We start from the raw sequence: 16,808 nt of genomic DNA on the forward strand, positions 1-16,808 counted from the left end.
TTAATTATTTATTTATTTATACATCATACTTTTGAGTGAAAATATTTATCCTACCTTAGTAGAAAGATGGCAACCAAACAATGATTCCCTTAAAAGCACACCTCCAATTTTTTTTTTTGGGGGGGGGGGGGGGGGAGGGGGTTGGGGGCACGAAGAACAGAACTTTGTGTATGCTTACCTTCACCGTTTGATCTGGTAATCAATTATGGTCATTCAATCAGTGCATAGAACTCTTAAATATATACTTATATGTCTATCAAACTGATTACAAAATATTTGTTGTGCAAACTATGACAGACCGACTGACACTTGCAAATGTAGACAGAATTTTAATAAAATAACAATTGCATATTTTATAATATATTACAATTAGCAACAAAACCTTTCTTTTCTTTAATATCTGAAATAACAAAATCAAAAAATAAAATTTTTAATAACATAAAAGCAAGATACAACATTATTATAAAAAAAGAGACGCTTTCATTTAAAACAAAAATATGACGGGAGAGAAAAATTCAAAACAAAAAATCGCAGAAAAAATCAATGTCATTATAATCTTGATTGAATGTGAAATATACATGATTTTGAAAAGTTTAAAAATAATGCCCATGGAACACATTGCTTACAGAAATAATAACAACATACTTAATTATTTATGTTCCTACCATTAACATATACGGTTACTGTAAACCAACTTTTATTCGCGCGTGCGAGAGATTTTCGCGAAGTTCGCGAGAGCTTCATTGTCGCGAATATTTCTCCCCAATGACTAATATTCGCAATACAGTTGTAATAAAAAAAAATAAGTGTGGATAATACTTTGTCGCAAAAATAAGTTACGCCACGAACCAGTTTAATTTAGGTGTAGCGCGAAATAAAGTCATCGCGAATAATAGTTGGTTTACAGTACATTAAAATAGCAAAATCCATATCAATTTCACAAGTTCTTTTTCTGGTCACCTTTTGAGTTGAATATATTGTATTGCCAATGGCCATTAAAACTTTTTACATCTTTGAAATCACTCGTTTTGCTCTATATTTTAATTTCCTATTCTTCACATCAGGAGATTTACTCTTACCTTGAAATTGAAATCAACGATGTAAAAATGAATATTATAGTACATATACATCCAAATTGATTCGATGGTGGGACACACACAGACACACATAAAACGAACAAAATTATTCAAAGAGAAATCTACGCGTTGCATAATGAAGAAATATATACATACAATTTTACGTCCTAGACAATCAGTTCGATGCAAGTGAAGCAAATAAATAAGGCACATTTGTGACTAATGGATGGCAGTGACAAAAATATTAAAGATTTAATATCTGACAATGTGTGCAACAAACCAGACTTATATATATTTAGGAATGTATGTTTTTAAAAATGTCCATGCTCTGAAATATATAATTATTAACTTGAAACATATTATACTGTGATTTTAAACATATCCTGAAATGTAATATATTGTTATTTTAAAAATGTTTCATTATATTATTATTTTTCATATTTGAATTCATGTCCTGAAAAAGTTTGTTGAAAAAAAAAAGATGTCTTCAGAATCCTGCGTCTTTAAGATTGTGTTCACGGATTGTGTTGGAAGATTTTTTTTTAAAAAATTACTGGTACTCATGTTTTGCTGAGCTCGTATTCTAAAAGTGTTATCGTGTAAATAAACAGTTTTTAATCAATTCATTTTTTAAAAATACTGATCACTAGCACTGAAATAGATTTGCACAATTTTAAACATTTATATATTTAAAAAAGTAGTTTAATTTTAAAAAGTAATATTATATTATTGATATATGTGAAAAGCACACTGTCGGACAGATATCACTAAATTTCGATATCGACCTTCACAGGCGTTTTCTCTGAAACAGTTTTTCGTAGAATATGACAAACAAGCATGCTCATTGGCCCAAAACAAATCGTATCCTGTACCCAGAATTCCATGCTTTAATTTTAACATTTTCAAGCAACGTAATTTCCGGAAAAGGTCCCTAATACCCAGTGTTCCCTACTCCTGCCACCAAGCTCTTCCGGCGTGACCACTGACCCGATAAACTTCGGCTCCTCTTCTTTTGTTTGGGGTCAGGCATGAAGGGGACATATTTCCATCCATGCCACTGTTTGATTTTGTTTGGCAGAGGTATTTCATATATCTCTTTTCCTTCTTCGTAATTCTGCGCCATTGTTTTGCTCGCTTCCTCTTCGTCGTTAGATTGCCAGGCAGCGATACCTCTCTCCTCCAAAGTACCTGTCAAAAATAGGACTTTTTAGATGCTGAATTCATTATTGAACCTCATATCTCGGAATTTCTCAGTCAATATAACTCTTCAGGTCGTGCGTGTATTAAAAAAATAGTTATTGTGATTTTAAATAAAAACATTCTCAAGATTTATCAAAGAAGAAATGAATCACATATAAATCAGTATTATACTTATACCACCCCATCTACCTTTATTCTGTTATATTAATTTGGAATACATATATTTACCTGGGACTGTGTTGTCAAGGAGACACGATAAAACGCCACACACAAAATTTGGATTTCCGAGAAGACCCTTCAGACTAAAGTTCAAGTCCGCGTAACCTTGAAAGATTAAATAGATTTTTACAGTCACATAAAAAAGACCGTGAAGGATCAGTTTGGTGTAATTATATAGATTACTCGAACAGCTTAGATTTTGACCCGATGACCGAATGACCAACGACCAAAAAAAAGACAGACCTACGTCGTAAACTACTCCAAGTCCATGGTCTTGATAAAATGGCTTTATATTTGACAGATCACAGACTTGTTCAAAAATTTATACATTGTAGATATGCCGTTTTAATAGATAGGCTGTGACACTCTTAAAGTTAAAAACAAATCTCAAGTTATATTCTGTCAAATATCACACTAGTGTTATGAGTAGAGGGCAAATTTGAACCATACCTGTATCAATGTCACTGCCAAACTTCTTGATATATTCCGGAATAATGAGACCAATCATGATGGATGTCCCGATGATGGCAAGGTTCCGGGTGGAGGTCAAGGACACTGGCCTGAGATTGGAGAGCGTGACCCCTATGAACATCCCCATCATGGTGATCAGTGAACCTCCCAGGACGGGGTTGGGAATGGAGATGAAGACCGCGGAGAGTTTACCGAAGACACCGAGGACCAGGTACAATACACCGCAACCCACGAACACACTGGTACTGGCAACCTGAAGAGATTAAGTATAGACGTAGACGTGAAAAGAGAAAAAATTAAAAGAACTGAAAAAGAAATAAATTTATTAATGTTGTTGTAATTTGACTGTGACAAGTCCTTTTTAGGAAAGCTATGATCACTGTTTTTGATTATTTTATACATTATCCGTAAAAATAAAATGGATGTTTCCAGCTTGTTATAAATCCTGATAGTGTAACGTGCATTGTGTGTTAAGACCAAAGCCGAAAACTCTACTAAACAACTGTTCTTTTCCACTCATTAGGGTGAAGGCACTGACACACTTTAGAAAGAAAAACCTATTGCACACACTATTATCTTATCTGATTTAGTCGACTTTTCATCTTTTTTAGTTCAGGTCTGAAAACCAGGCACTTTTTTTCAACCTGGCGGGGTTTTACGGATGATGAACAAGATTTTATGGATGTGTCGTGCGATAAATATGCCGCTAATACAAAAAAAGAGGTCCATAGGCCACATATTTCACCTGTCAGGAACAACAGTTCCTTGAAACATTCTATTTAGTAGCATAATTATGCTATTTCTATTTTAAACTTCGAGCCCCTTCTGGGGCCCCAGTATTGTTCCCTGGTTTTTGGTTGGCCATAACAATTTAGAATCTACACTATTTTAGGATGCTTGCTTAGTAATCTCACAAACTGTAGCTTTGTAGTTCTCGAAAAGAAAATTCTTTAACATTTTAATAATATATATTTCTATGTTTAGTTTGAACTAGGGAAGTCGACGAGTACTCGAGTATTTGGCTATCGCTCGGTCACACCGATCATCGACTAAAATTTTCTTAGTCAATTACTTGTAATAAAGTGAATAGAATTCAAAAATATTAATTATTTTTCCTTAACGCGGCAATTGTTCTACGAATGTTGATAACAAGTTTTTTTCTTTTCTCGGCATGTTTGATCCATAAGGTACGCTCTTTTCCATCGATGTCCCTTTAGTATTTTAATTCGAAGCGGCTAATAATAAATCTCTTTTGATTTACTTACACCGACATGTATCATTACTTGAGAACAATTTTTGTTTCTTCTAAATCATTTTTTGGATTTAATGTTTGTATAATCAAAACTTTAAAAATATCAATAATTATCTTAAGGCGTTTGTTTTTATAATCATTAAACTTTGATTGTTGATTAGGCAAGGACAATGACTTAGTACCGTGGAACAGGTCACATTTGATTTGCCTAATATGATACGGAGCTCAATTATATGTAAGAGTCACGAGAAAAAATGAAAAGCCAGACCATTTTCTGACGGATATTTACATACTTTCCAATTCATTTTATCCCTAGTTTGAATCCCTCTTGGGGCCCCAAGTATAAGTCCGGTGTTCATGCCTTTATTGAATTCATTTTTTAAGGATGCTTGCATAGTAATCTCACAAATTGAAGCATTGTAGTTCTTGAGAAGATTTTTAAAACATTTTTTTTTCTATATATGTTAAACTTTGAACCCTACCTCAGGTCCCAATTTTTCACTATATTAACAAGCTTTTGTGTAAATATTGGCATTTCTGGTGCAGTGGTTTTTTATAAGAAAATTTTAAAACATTTTCCCTTCGTATTTCTATGTTAAACTTTGAACCCCGCCTGGGACCCCAGTTTTGGTCCAAGGGTCATGATTTTTACAATTTAGAATCTTCACTATATACATGTAACCAAAGTTTTGTGTAAATATTGGCATTTCTGGTGCAGTAGTTCTTGAGAAGAAGATTTTTAAAGACACGCATCCTATACTCACTGTTTCGCAATTTTATTTGACAATTTAAAATTCCTTTCCCATAAGGATGCTTTGTACCAAGTTTGGTTAAATTTGGCCCAATGGTTTTAGAGAAGAAGTAAAAAATTGTGAAAAGTTTACAGACAGACGGACGTACAACAGATGATCAGAAAAGGTCACTTGAACCTTCGGTTCAGGTGAGCTAAAAACTTAACATTAAGGATCAAGAAATAGACTTAAATTCTATTAATTTTAGCCTTTTATTTAAAGAGCTGTGTAACAATACCCTTAGTTGCTTCTGTTCCATGTGAAAATAAAGATAGCCTAGCCTAAATTAAAGGCTTTAGCTATCTTATTCCCTTTTCTGCCCCACTTTATTATGATCATTAAGATTTATTCCAAAGATGGGTATAATACACGTAATACAAGCTTTAGGTGATTAGTTGAGAACCATACCCTGGTCACCCCGATAGCCCCGATGTTGCCTCCATATGTCGTCGTGGCTTGGCTTGCCCCTATAGCACCTGATATTATGGTGCCTATACCTTCTACCATTATTCCTCTATTAACTGCATGCTGTGGAGGGGGAGGCACGCGGCTCATACTTGCGCATGCGTAGTAATCACCGATGGAATCCAGAATCGATAGAAACGTGGCAATTAGAAAACCAAGAAAAACTGGTGTTGAAAAGCTTACAGCACCATGCATACCTAAAAAGTAATAAAAGTATTGCATTTCTGTACAATCGTTGCATGTCTATACAATTATTGCAAATACCGGTAAATGTATCTCCAACATTATTCAACTACCATTTTTGGGGGGTAATATTCATCACAAAATCAAAAGGTAAAAAGGGAAAAAATACAATAAGACCAAAAGCTATAAATATACATGAGTTCTACAGGTATGGCTGTAATATACATCCACCTGGGTAAGGAAAGATAAACCAGTCTGCCGCGTCTATTCCACTGAGTCGAGAGTCGGACCGGGCTTTGTATCCTTTGTCTAACTTATCATCCGTAAATCCACCGGCCGCTGTTATTATCCAACTCACTATCCAGCCTACGATCATGGATATAAGAATCTATGGATATAAGGATACATCCAGTTTTAGGATACACCACATGTAAAACTTTGAAGTATTTGTCATTTGGGAAATGAAGATACTGTCACATATAGTGCACTAATATTATAAAGGCAAAATATTCACTCCAGCGACAGCCACATTTTATGGCATCAGGCTAGAATTTTTTTTAAATATTGAAATGGTATTGTATATAGGGAAATATTCGCCCCGTTTTATTTTCGCCTATTTCGTCCTCGTTTTATCGGTTGAATTTAAGACTGGACGAATTCCAATATCTCATATTATCTTTCTTTAAACACAACTGTGGCTGGGCGAAATTAAGACGGGGCGAAACTGTTAGCAAGTGTAGAAGGGCGAAAATTACACGGGGCGAAAATAACTCTGTATACAGTAGCTGATCTGCAATGTAATGAAAAGAAACTTACAGCAAACACCTGGTGGATAGGGTACTTGATGATTCTGCAGCCTCCTTTTGGAGACCACACCGGAATTAGCATATTGTACTTGGCTAGGTAGAACGCCAGGATAAATCCAGTGGCACTTACGCTGAAGCAAACAACGTCAGGTATATTATCATGCAAATACTAACTCTCGTGGTTTGTTCCAAAACTCAGAAACAACGATTCCGCTTAAATTGAAATTGGCTTATAACCATATTTCGTTTTATCACATTAAGGCAAAGAAAACAGTCTAAAATGTCAGATAGTGTCAAACATGATTTGATGACAAAAAAAAAGCAAAATAAAAAAAAATGTTTGCCGCTATGTCCGATTTCTAACATACACGATCAAGATAAAGAAAATGCATATGTATATCTGATTCAATTTTCCTTCATTTAAGAAATTTAAAACTTTCGCTCTTTGTAATAACCTTAATACCTACAGAAAGGTGATCCCCCAATTGGGTACACAGAAATCCAATATAGGGTCCACCACGTATATCCCGAGCAGGAGAATGGTCGGCACTATTGTGACGGGGCCAATGAAGCGCAGCAGAAACCCTATCAGTCCCGTGCCCCCGATCAGGGCGTGGATGACCCCCACTAAGATCAAACAACCCTGCAACTGGACAACACAACAACATAGCTCTAACACTAGAACCATTTTAACAAGAGCTTGGACTTTGGGTAGTTGAGTCAAACGGCAATGTGACGTAGACCTGTCTATTTCATTGTAGGCCACTTAGCCATGGCTCTTTGAAATCAACAGGGTTTGCCTGGCTTTTGATGACTACGCAATCGGTGTATATTTCGCTTTCATTTTAACTTGTTTTGAAGCAAGAATTGAATCGTTACATCCTACTGAAAGTCCAAGTACTTGTTAAAATGGATCTATAATTTACCAATGATAATGGAACATAATCCGTCAGCAATTTATCATTTTTTTATGTTTGATAATTTAAATTATTTTTAATTATCTGTATATTGATTTGGTCAAAATTAGACGTAAAGTGAATAAATTTCTTAATATGTTTTATATGTTTGTAGGTTTCGATGGATTGCGGTTTATACGAAATTTTCATGCAGAACTATTTCTTTAATTATATTATTAGACAAAAAAACCCTTTAATTGGTTAAACTGATTGGTATCACAATTACAGGTCAAGAAAATGCAATGTACTTACTTCCTGCATATTATTCAAAATGAGGTTTCGCATTTCTAATTCCTCATTAAAGCTTGTCAAAACTGATGCATTTGTAGAATTTACCGCTGGAAAAAAAATTGTGTGAAGCATTTATTAATAATGAAACTAATATTCATTTGGATAAATCTTATATGAAAACTTTATTTTCGATAGCTATTTTTTTTTCAGTGTAAGAAAATATTATTATGTATAATGGTGTATGAGCCTTAAGCGTATACTATAACATACGTTCTTCAAATAACTTGCGTTCAGTAAGGTTAAGAGAAAAGTGTTTGAATTGTTTATATATTAATAACTATAATTGTACTCCTGCATAATAATCAATGATCAGAGAAACACGGAAAAAATGAAAATTAATAAATTTCATTCATAATCATGTACATGTACTTAATAAAACACCCACACATCATTCGTTATCATATACTTAAAAAACCCCACTCATTTCCACTGAAATGAATTATAATCATTTCAAGTAATCGTACACAAATTAAATAATCATTAATTAAGTTTAACTCAGTCAAATTCAACGAAGCTGTAATTTTTGTGACATTTTTCAAATTCAGTAGCTATGTGTATAGTATTACGTACTTTCGTCTTTGGTCCGAGTATTGAAACGTTTACCTTCACCGATTTTATAGACCACCGTACCATGCGTAAGTGACTTAGCATTTATAATTACCTGTACATGTACAGTGTATAATTACCTGTGTCCTGTAACGAAGGTCGGATTTTGCATTTATTGGGGTCGACCTCCAGTAGTGTTAGTAACGGGATGATGTATCCACCGTATGCTCCTTGGAAAAGAGGTAACCTGATAAAATATACAAATCAAGAATGTGTCATTATCTTTTTTTTTCGCGAGGTGCACAGGGGGAAGGAATGGGTGAGTTGGTGGTCATATTTGTTGGGGGAAATAATGGTGGTTTGGGGCCTTTATCAAGCATTTCTTTCGGGGGGGGGGGGGGGTATATTCTGTCTATATATAGGGAAGGATGAGTGTGTCGGGGACATATTTGTTGCGGTAAGAATGTTCCGGTTGGAGTTAATAAGTGCTGAATATATAAATATTATATGACGCGATTTTTGACATAAAATATTATAAGTAAGAACGCGTAGGCTTCACTAACAACTTTAAAATTGCATCCCTTGTCTGTGGGTTGGAGGGCATCAATAGGTTTTTAAGTGTTGAATAGATATTGGACGCGATTATTGAAATAGATACCCTTGCCTGTGAGTTAAAGTGCATTAGTAGATCCATTTTGGGAGGCTGCTTAATTGTCTTGATAAAATAGGACACCCTGTTGGATCATTCTACAGATGGTCTATATACAAAACCGGGTAAATGAATCTTAAAAGGGTCCCAATGGAAAGGGGATGGGGGTTTAAATGGAGTTGATATAAAGGAGACATACCGTAACGTTGTTGGGAGCAATCACGACCACAGCGAGGAAAGCGTACTTACCTGACGCCAACGACGTTCATAAGAATTGTACAGATTCCGTTGGAGAAGAGGGCGGAGCTAAGCATGTAGGCCACGAATTCTTCATCCTCCCCAGCACAGATCACCTTGGAGGCTATCAGAGTAATGGCTAGAGTACCCGAAATGGACATCAGCATTTGCTGTAAATTGAACAAATACGACAATAAAATATGTATAATGTGTGTCTTTGAAATCTGCTTTATAATCGATAGCACAAATCTTCACAAATCTATCCTATCCAGTACCAGGGGCGAGGGGATATCAATAGATCGTCCACCGGCCAAAGCTCCACTCAGTAAACCTTTCTTTTATACTTTATAAGACGAGACAGATTATGGTACATGTACCAATAAAAAAAACTCCGAAAAAAGCGTTATCGGACATGGCTGAGGATCCCAGCACGTTAAAAACCAGTTTGGCATTTTTTACGCCCGATACTCACTTGAAAAAAATGTTTTTCCTATACATTGACACATTGTATGCAAATGCAAGCAAACTTAATAGTCTTAAGGAAATGTAAAATCATTGCAGTTCAAGGACAGTAAAATTATTTCATGACGTTTAAAATGACAAATCCCCAAAAAATAATACAATGTTTTTTATGCAAGTTACATGTATTTTAGGGGCATGGTCACGATTCTGTTAAAATTCTATTTTTATTATTTGCAGTGCTTTAGAAATGTATTCTTATGATCAAATAAAATTTGAGAGTCAGTCAAAGAGTTATAAGCAAGATGCAGGGCTCACAATTCTTTGCCATGTAAACAAGGCTTGTGCCCTATTATTGTTTACATAGGTTTAATATACCAGTAAAAAAAAAATTTTCAAGCTGACTTGTCTTTGTATTCATTTTAAGCATAGATGTACAGTTTCTTACATTAAACATATTTATTTTAGGTCTAAAACTGAAATTTTTATTTCGACATTCAAAATGTAAACAAAAGCTATGTTTACAAAGCAAAGAATTGTAAGCTCTGTAACTCGCTTATAACACAACGATTGACACTCAGATTTTGATTACCTATTAAATATGCCTTTCTAAAGCATCGTAAACATTAAAATTGGAAAAAAAAAAGTTGACCAAAATCGTGATCTAAAACATTGTAAGGGACCAATTTTTAAACTAATCTCGAATATTTCAGGTGTTTATAAACTGCCGTGCATCAATTTTGGTTGTTCTTTTTTTTTTTACTTTTTAGCAATAACACATAATTAATGCAAATCACCCAAGCAGAAAATGCATTTAGGTACGAAAAAATCTAAGAAAAAACTAACTTGGTTTATGAAGTCGTAAACAAAAACATTTGCTGCCTTTTCCAATCAAGGATGTCCAATTAAGGCATTTCATTTTTTAAATTTTTATAGCTTCTTGGAAAAGTGACTGCGTGCATTGAGAGACATCAAATGTATTTATTCAAATAAAATATATAACTTAGGTTATTTTGGTATTGCGATTCCTTGAAATCTATCACTTTTCTTGTTCATTTTGAACACGTTTTATGAAAAGCATAAATTGTAAATATTGTCAATCTTTTATTTCTATAGATACCTTTCTCCGCATCACTTGAGGAATCAAAAGATGTTTTATTGTCGAGAACTCTCTACCTGTATCGCATTTGCTAAGAGGTCGGTCAAAAAGTGAATACAAAATTGGCTCTGGGTTTTCGATGATGACGATATGATGTTCCCGTTCGTATTAAAGATGCTGTATAATTAGAGCCCTTTGGTATTAAAACAAAAAATATCGCGTCAAGCGTTATATACGTAAAAACTTTATTAACATTAATTATTTTTCTTATTTAAAGGTAGCATGGACTAGCTTGTAACTGTTGTTCTAAATAATTTATTTAAACCATGCAGCTAGGTTTTTTTCCTTCTATTCCATGTCATGATTATTAATTTGTTCTGACCTGTTGTAATAAATTGATCCAGTTTTTTTTTAAGAACAACGATGGGCCGGTCGCAGCATTTACGTATTAATCATCAATTCTCTGTAAAAAGCACAATTTCATATATGTGTCATGTCATTCAAGGTCAGAGATTTTTAACATTAATATATTAAAGTGAAATGAAGTGCATGGCGGCGATCTTAGTTGTTTGCTAAGGTTATGAGATGTCATAGAAAGTTTTTTTAACAGCGGTTTTCGATTGAATATAGCATTCGTTTTTCAAGATATGGAATAAATTATGTGTGTAAACATTTGTTGGTAAAAATCAATGCATAAAAATATTACCATGGCGACCGCTAAATATTTAATAAAAGTTTAAATTGAAATATCTTGGTTCCAGGTGGATATTTTATGTCATTGTTGATAGCGTTTAATGATGTTTGATATTCTGTAAGTTGAGATATTATTACGCAACATGAAAATGCTATTGAGCACTTCCAAAAAAATACGTGTCCAAAACAAACCAAATCAGAATTTAAATCCTTAATTCAAAACTCAACAGCAACGGCCAAATTTTTGTTATAATTAGAAATCAGTTTTTGAATAATATTGCATAAATTTAGGTTACATGCTTGCTCCCTCTAACAAATATTTTGAAAATAAAATGTTACATAACTAAGTTAGATTCTTGTAAAAGTCCTCTCAGAGGACTGTAAAAAAAAACGAGAGTGTCATTGCATTTACAAAATGATAAATTAAATCTGAAATAGCTCAAAATTCTACGAGTGTTCTTTGATCGTCCTGAATGAATTTTTTGTCATATTTACTATATTAGCCACACTTAGGTATCATGGTAACGGATCAACAAAGAAACAATTCAAGAGTGCATTACTTTCTTTATTTATCAAGGTGCATTGTGCAATGAAATGTACAGATAGTTTATACCGAAGACTATAGCTACATGTACATATATATGCTTAGCCAGCGAAGAGTTGTACAGTATTTACCGAGAATTGATGCTAAATATTATAAATTGTATCTGAATTTGATATGCTTAAAACCTATAGTTATCGCAGTTTTGTACAGTATGTATATCTGGTATATTTTAAGTCTTCTAGCACTTATCATCATTTGGCTACTGCCCAAAACAACACTTGATATTCTTGATGGATTGCAAGAATGTCTCATACATGTGTATTTTTTTTTAATTGTTAACATTTACAGTTGTAAAAATCATTTAAAGGCTACAAATGTCATGTCGTTTAGCCTCATTTTTTTCAAGTCAAGGGTTTCTGATCCGCTCCGCTCTACAAACCCTTGACCGAAAAGACAATACATATATGCGATTTAACGAATACGCCATCTATTGAGTGTACTCATTTTGGAACTTTTGTGACCTCTTGTTCTGACCAATCAGCGAATGCATTATAAACAGAAACAATATAGCAACATGGCTGCTCCCATGACAAAATCGTATTTGTAGAGAAGATCGACTCACCCGGACTAAAAACCGATAGCAGTAAGTCAAATACTTACTAGTCCGTCTCAAAATTATTTGACAACAGTTCAACATTAATCAATACACAATAAATTATTAACATCATTATTGAAACAACGTTTCTTATTGGATCATGCAAACTTGTATGAGACCAACCAGCGGGCGAGGTTCCTTACCCAGTCAAACTCTGCTTATTAGGTCAAGGGTTTATGTTAGAGCGGAGCGGATCAGAAACCTTTGACTTGGGAAGATGATTTAGCCTGTGTTAGCTACAATGTCATGGTCGTAACAAAAAATGCGTCAGCACGCGGAAATCTGACATGGCAATTTAATGTCATTTTTTGTACATGTACATCATCGTTAAAAATTAGATTTTACGAAATGAAATTGGAATGAGCCTAGTATCTGTGGCTTGTCTGTGTAGTTTAAAATTTAAAATTCGTGGAATCTACCGAGTTGGCTCCATCTAAACCCGGTATGTACAGTACATTTCTGTCGAGACGAACGAGTCAGTTTGAAACCGTTTAGAGAATTTAGAATATTCACGAAGCAAAACGTTCATCCAAGTAATTAAAACGTTGTCTATAAAAAAAATTTAGAATTTAAGACTGGTTAAAAAAATATGCCACGATCAGCAATTAAGAGCACTTTAAGATTTGTGTTTACTATTTGATCATCATAGCATCGTCAAAATCAATTTGAACTGCAATCGTTTACGTTTACCGTGTAAAGTGCCGAGGAACAATTCATCCAATTCCACGAATAATAGGTGTTTAGTTTGTCGTTTAGATGGAGTGTGATAGATTGTCGTAAAATTAATACATTCAGTCCTCATAAACATACATGTACATGTATATCCCTTCACCTTTTTAGATTTTTTTTTAACGAAGAACATTTTTGGCAAGATTTATAACTACATTGCCTTAAGTTTGTTAAATGTGAAATTGTCATACCTGAAGCGAAAAGAACAGAAGTAGATGAAATGGTGGAGTTTCGCTTGTTTTATAGAGCAGACGATCGGGGTTGTCTTCCGATATATCCAAGGTGACGTCATTTCCAGTACCGCCATTTTCTGCTTCTTCCTTGTAGGACACCTTGCGTTCTCTGTGATTGTTCTGAAGAGAGTCATAAAATCAATAATTATTTATCTTGAAATAAAACTATTTTTTACGTTTTTACATTGTGTTGATACACAGTGACGTCGGAAGCAAATTGAAATGTGTGTGTGTGTGTGTGGGGGGGGGGGGGGGGGGGCTAGACTTTTCAGAAGCCTTCACAAGCAAAAACAAAAGGGGGTATGGTCATGGTTATATCTAACTTTGTCCCCCAAAAAGTGGGTAAGCCCCTTCCCCTTTTTCCCCACGTTCCGACGCCTTTGACGTATGGCGTTTTTTAAAACCTATTTTGACTCGTATTTTATAGTATCGTATACAGTCATGTGTTTTATACACAAATCATTACCACCGCCAATCAGTTAATGGCTGACCTTCACTCAATCACTCATCTGTCATCTTAACAAGACAGGTTATAGTCGAATAAAGCAGTTAGCCTTGGACAAAAACATAGAACAAATCCTCATTTTCCCATACATATGTGTACATCCATATGCATTCCACTTACAACATTCCGCGTCAACCATGAAATTGGCAGAATTCACTGGACGTGTCAAACGTGGACCAGGCACAATGGGAGAAATCGTGAAGGAATGGGTATCATAATAAATGGAGGTATTATTATATGATCATGTTTCAGCAGAAAGGTAAAAGTCATTAACGACAAAATAGACCTAATTTTCACAGGGGGGGGGGGGGGATCCCTATTTATTTATAATACTACTTGGGAGACATTCTCGATGTACATAATATTGGGCTAGGTATCATAATACAATGCATAGAAGCGCGACAAAAATTATCAAGATGCATCAAAACTGCCAACAATAAAATCAAAATGAAAACTGTTCATTCATTTTTCTACAAATTCGATTAAAGAACCATTTTAATTCTTTTACATAACTGCACACTTGGACGTGTCAATTTTATTCATTTTTCTTCATCAAGATCGGGTGTCTATGTGCATTTCATTAATATAATAACAACAACAACAACAATCTGCAGCCTGTATTGTAATTGCGCGTTAATGTTCCTTTGCTTTTAAGCTGTCTGTTTGTAGCTTCTTTTAAAAAACATGTTATTTTCAGAATATTTAAAAAATATTTCCGCTCAACTGCGTACATGGCTGCAGAATCTTACCGCAAAACTTTTGATTTACAAGATTTTATCACCATATTTTTATTGAAAACAAACTTTTTTGCTTGAAATGCACTGATTTCATATGCAATCATTTACATTCAAATCTTGATATGGGATAGGATGCAAAAATCACTTCATGACGTATCCTAGTCGGAAACTAGTACATGTTCGAGGGTGCGGATATTTTTGAGACATTTACTCTTACTCCCTTGGGAAAAAAGATAAATCAATGAAATTTCACCAGAAAGTAAACAAGGATATCTTTTGTTAACGTAAAATTTTTTAAGTTAATGACATCCTGGTAAGCTAACAAACTTGCCTACATCTAATGACCCAGAGCAACCACAAACTCACAGCAACGTCATTTTAACGTTAGTCCATGGTCCTATGTTAATTATAAACACCTTACAAACGAACATAAACATGAACTATTCTTCATGTTTAATCTTTTTTTTTAATTTTATAATGGCAACAGTTACATATTCTTCCCATTCTTGATTTTTTCTCGAGTTTAATCAATTTATTTCTTCCCAAAAGTCAACTTAACGTGAAACTTCTCTTACATTCTTTCTTTATATATCTTAGAATTGTTAAAATCAGTTTATGTGTAAAAAGTACTTGATATCTAGTCCCATTTTTTAAATTCTAGTTGATTAATCAGTAAATAAACCCTATTTTGAACCTTTTCCATGATATAGACGTTTTTATTGGCCAAAAGAGCTCTTCTGCCGAGATTAACACCAATTTTATGTATATTCGCTGCACCGCTATGACGTCAAAATTCAACATCTACATTCTACATATTTTTTGCATGTAAAGTGTGTGGAAAGCTACTGCAATTATGATGTTGTTACACACACAGGGTACTGAATGGTTAAAATGACGAGATTTATTATGACGTCACAAACGTTGAACGTTGCAAAATGCAACGGCACAAGCGAAAATCAAAGTTCACGTTTGTGGCTGTTACAGCGACTCTTCCATTTATATGAGCTTACATGTACTTTTAGGATAAAATACGATAAATAAGCTATAAATCACATTTGCAGACAAGAAGTTTAAATAAATGTAAATGTAAGTATAAGCATTAAATCATTATTTTTTGGAAGATATAGTCTCATTACTGCAGTGGTGTGTGCATACAAATTTTCAAAACGCGCGTTATTCAATTTGTACGCACACACCGCTGCAGCTATGAGACTATATATTTTAAATAATAATGATTCAATGCTTAAATTAACCGTTTCAGGTCAGATTTCAATTGCTTTGTAAATATATTTGTTCTTGTATTTCAGCTCGAACACTAGTTATTTTGTAGTATTACTTTGCCCAATTATTCGTTTAGATTTCTTCAATGCTTTATAATTAAAATTCGTCACTTAGAAAGAGAAATATTTGTGATGTCCCAATAGTTTCCGAACAACCCTCGTACATATAATGTCATCAACAAAAACATCACGCGCGTACGCCACCGTTACCTATAGAAGTGAGATTAGACCAAGTACCTTTTTCTCATCCTCGCTATCTATATGAAATCCTGGGTTCGTCACACCATTACCGTTTTCACGAATCTCGATATTTTCCGACATTCTTGAATCAACACCAGCCATACAGCCAGTCTTTCACTCTTAAATGTTTACAATGTGACAATCAGAGATCTCTTTCGTCACACACCACTTGTCACACTTTCCCATCGACTACACGTGTAGAAGCCGGTGGGCCCCTTTGTCAGGCCCCGTCGTCATTTCTGAGATCTAATATACCCCCTACTGTATTATGTTAACTGGACAATTGGATACAATAGACCCTATCCACAAAACCTCAACGACTTTCTCTATGCTATATTTCGCATATTGAATGATAGTCTTTTAATTAATTTATGCGAGTGTGATTTGTTTGTGGTAAATCTTCTGAAAGTTTAACTTGTTGTGACCCACATGCATACGACCTTTTTTGTTCGTTTTTCAGTATTCAGCTAAATGCAAGAAAGAGAGATGGGT

The 16,808-nt window shown here is 34.3% G+C and overlaps 1 protein-coding gene across 1 annotated transcript; it reads right to left on the reverse strand.

The window, feature by feature from the left end:
* Window positions 1-1,080: 1,080 nt before the first annotated feature.
* On the reverse strand, window positions 1,081-16,516 carry LOC105326074 (solute carrier family 23 member 1). Its single transcript, XM_034472442.2, has 12 exons — window positions 16,314-16,516; window positions 13,513-13,674; window positions 9,155-9,312; window positions 8,397-8,503; window positions 7,672-7,757; window positions 6,931-7,112; window positions 6,474-6,594; window positions 5,889-6,045; window positions 5,418-5,671; window positions 2,946-3,219; window positions 2,505-2,600; window positions 1,081-2,264 (listed from the first exon to the last, which is right to left on the reverse strand). The coding sequence occupies exons 1-12, from the start codon at window positions 16,416-16,418 to the stop codon at window positions 2,008-2,010; spliced, it is 1,959 nt and encodes a 652-aa protein (XP_034328333.2). The 5' UTR covers window positions 16,419-16,516; the 3' UTR covers window positions 1,081-2,007.
* Between the last annotated feature and the right edge of the window lie 292 nt (window positions 16,517-16,808).

The sequence above is a fragment of the Magallana gigas genome, chromosome 8, assembly GCF_963853765.1.
Source record: "Magallana gigas chromosome 8, xbMagGiga1.1, whole genome shotgun sequence".
NCBI lineage: Eukaryota > Metazoa > Mollusca > Bivalvia > Ostreida > Ostreidae > Magallana > Magallana gigas.